The sequence below is a fragment of the Acanthamoeba castellanii genome, assembly GCF_000313135.1.
Source record: "Acanthamoeba castellanii str. Neff unplaced genomic scaffold scf7180000084774, whole genome shotgun sequence".
In the NCBI taxonomy this organism is placed as follows: Eukaryota; Discosea; order Longamoebia; family Acanthamoebidae; genus Acanthamoeba; species Acanthamoeba castellanii.
In genome coordinates, this window is record NW_004457384.1 from 146,492 (window position 1) to 147,755 (window position 1,264).

The 1,264-nt window shown below is 51.8% G+C and overlaps 1 protein-coding gene across 1 annotated transcript; it reads left to right on the top strand.

Moving 5' to 3' along the window:
• Positions 1-8: 8 nt before the first annotated feature.
• ACA1_276320 (aspartate aminotransferase, mitochondrial, putative) lies at positions 9-314 on the top strand (the record flags this gene model as incomplete). The annotated part of the gene is made up of 2 exons (XM_004337382.1): positions 9-119; positions 189-314. 2 exons carry the CDS (start codon positions 9-11, stop codon positions 312-314), a joined length of 237 nt encoding a protein of 78 aa, XP_004337430.1.
• Positions 315-1,264: the final 950 nt, after the last annotated feature.

Here is a 1,264-nt window from a genome sequence, read left to right on the forward strand (position 1 = left end):
TCATCACCATGAGGGATCGCCTTGTACACGGCCTTAAGGAAGCTGGCTCGACTAGGGACTGGACCCACATCACTGACCAGATTGGCATGTTCTGCTTCTCTGGCCTTTCTCCTGAACAGGTTAGTGCCCTGTCTTTCTCTCCCTGCCACCCACTCAATGGCCTTGGCTGACTTGTTCATTCCGTGCAGGTGGACAGGCTGGCCAACGAATTCCACATTTACATGACCAAGAATGGCCGCATCTCCATGGCAGGTGTTACCTCCCACAATGTGGACTACCTTGCCAAGGCCATCCATGAGGTCACCAAGCAGTAAGTAGAAGTAGATGCCTGGGCTGTGTCCTACAAATTGAAGAGAGAGGCCTGCAACGGAAACAAGTAAAACTTGAAAAATCCGTAAAACTACTTTTCATTTTTTGCCTAAGGGCACGAATTCATTTTACAGATGTGACACGAGTGGGCGATTCCTAGAACGGGTGAGCGATGCGTTTCAGGAATGTAAAATGAGTGAGCGATTCGTTTTTCTAATGACCAACGAAGGCGATGTGGAGAGAAGGAGAAAGAATGACGTACCGTCCGCCACGTCCCCGGATTTTGTCCAGGTTCGACCACCGCACCTCGCCCAAGGAGTTTTGCCTTTCAAGTCACCGTACTCCCAAAGGCGGCGGACTTGGAATTTTGGCGGCCAACGCCACACGACAAAGATGAGCCGTTTTCTAGCTTGCTTTGTATGCTCATGCACTCGCAATAGAGTCAAAATGCGCCGCAGTGAACGGGCTTCAAGATGTGATAGGAACCAGCCCTCTAGGATGCCTCATTGGGCCGCTAGGACTCGCCATTCTTAGTTGGAAATCGTCATGTCGCTTTTTTTTTCGACGTCACACAACCGAGAGCGCTGTTTTTCTGGCTTGCCTTGATAGCTGGCGGCCTGGTAATTGATTTCCAGACCATGGATTAAACCATGGGCTACAAGATGCCGCACGATTCACGGTGCTACAGTCCGCTGTTCGCCTCACAACTTCTCACCTCATCTTGCTCGAAAATGATAGATTCAGGAAAGCTCTCTTGGGACATGAGTCCGAAAACGCGTAGCACGCGTAGAACGCGGAGCACACGTTAAACGCGTTGACGTGGGTCGCGCGTAACCTACGCTTCGCCGGCGCGTGGGCTACGCAGGGACGACAAGTGAAAATGCGAGTGGTCATGGAGATGACTCTGTATCGCGATCATCGCGGACAACCGCGGAGATTGCGACTACCCGCGGAG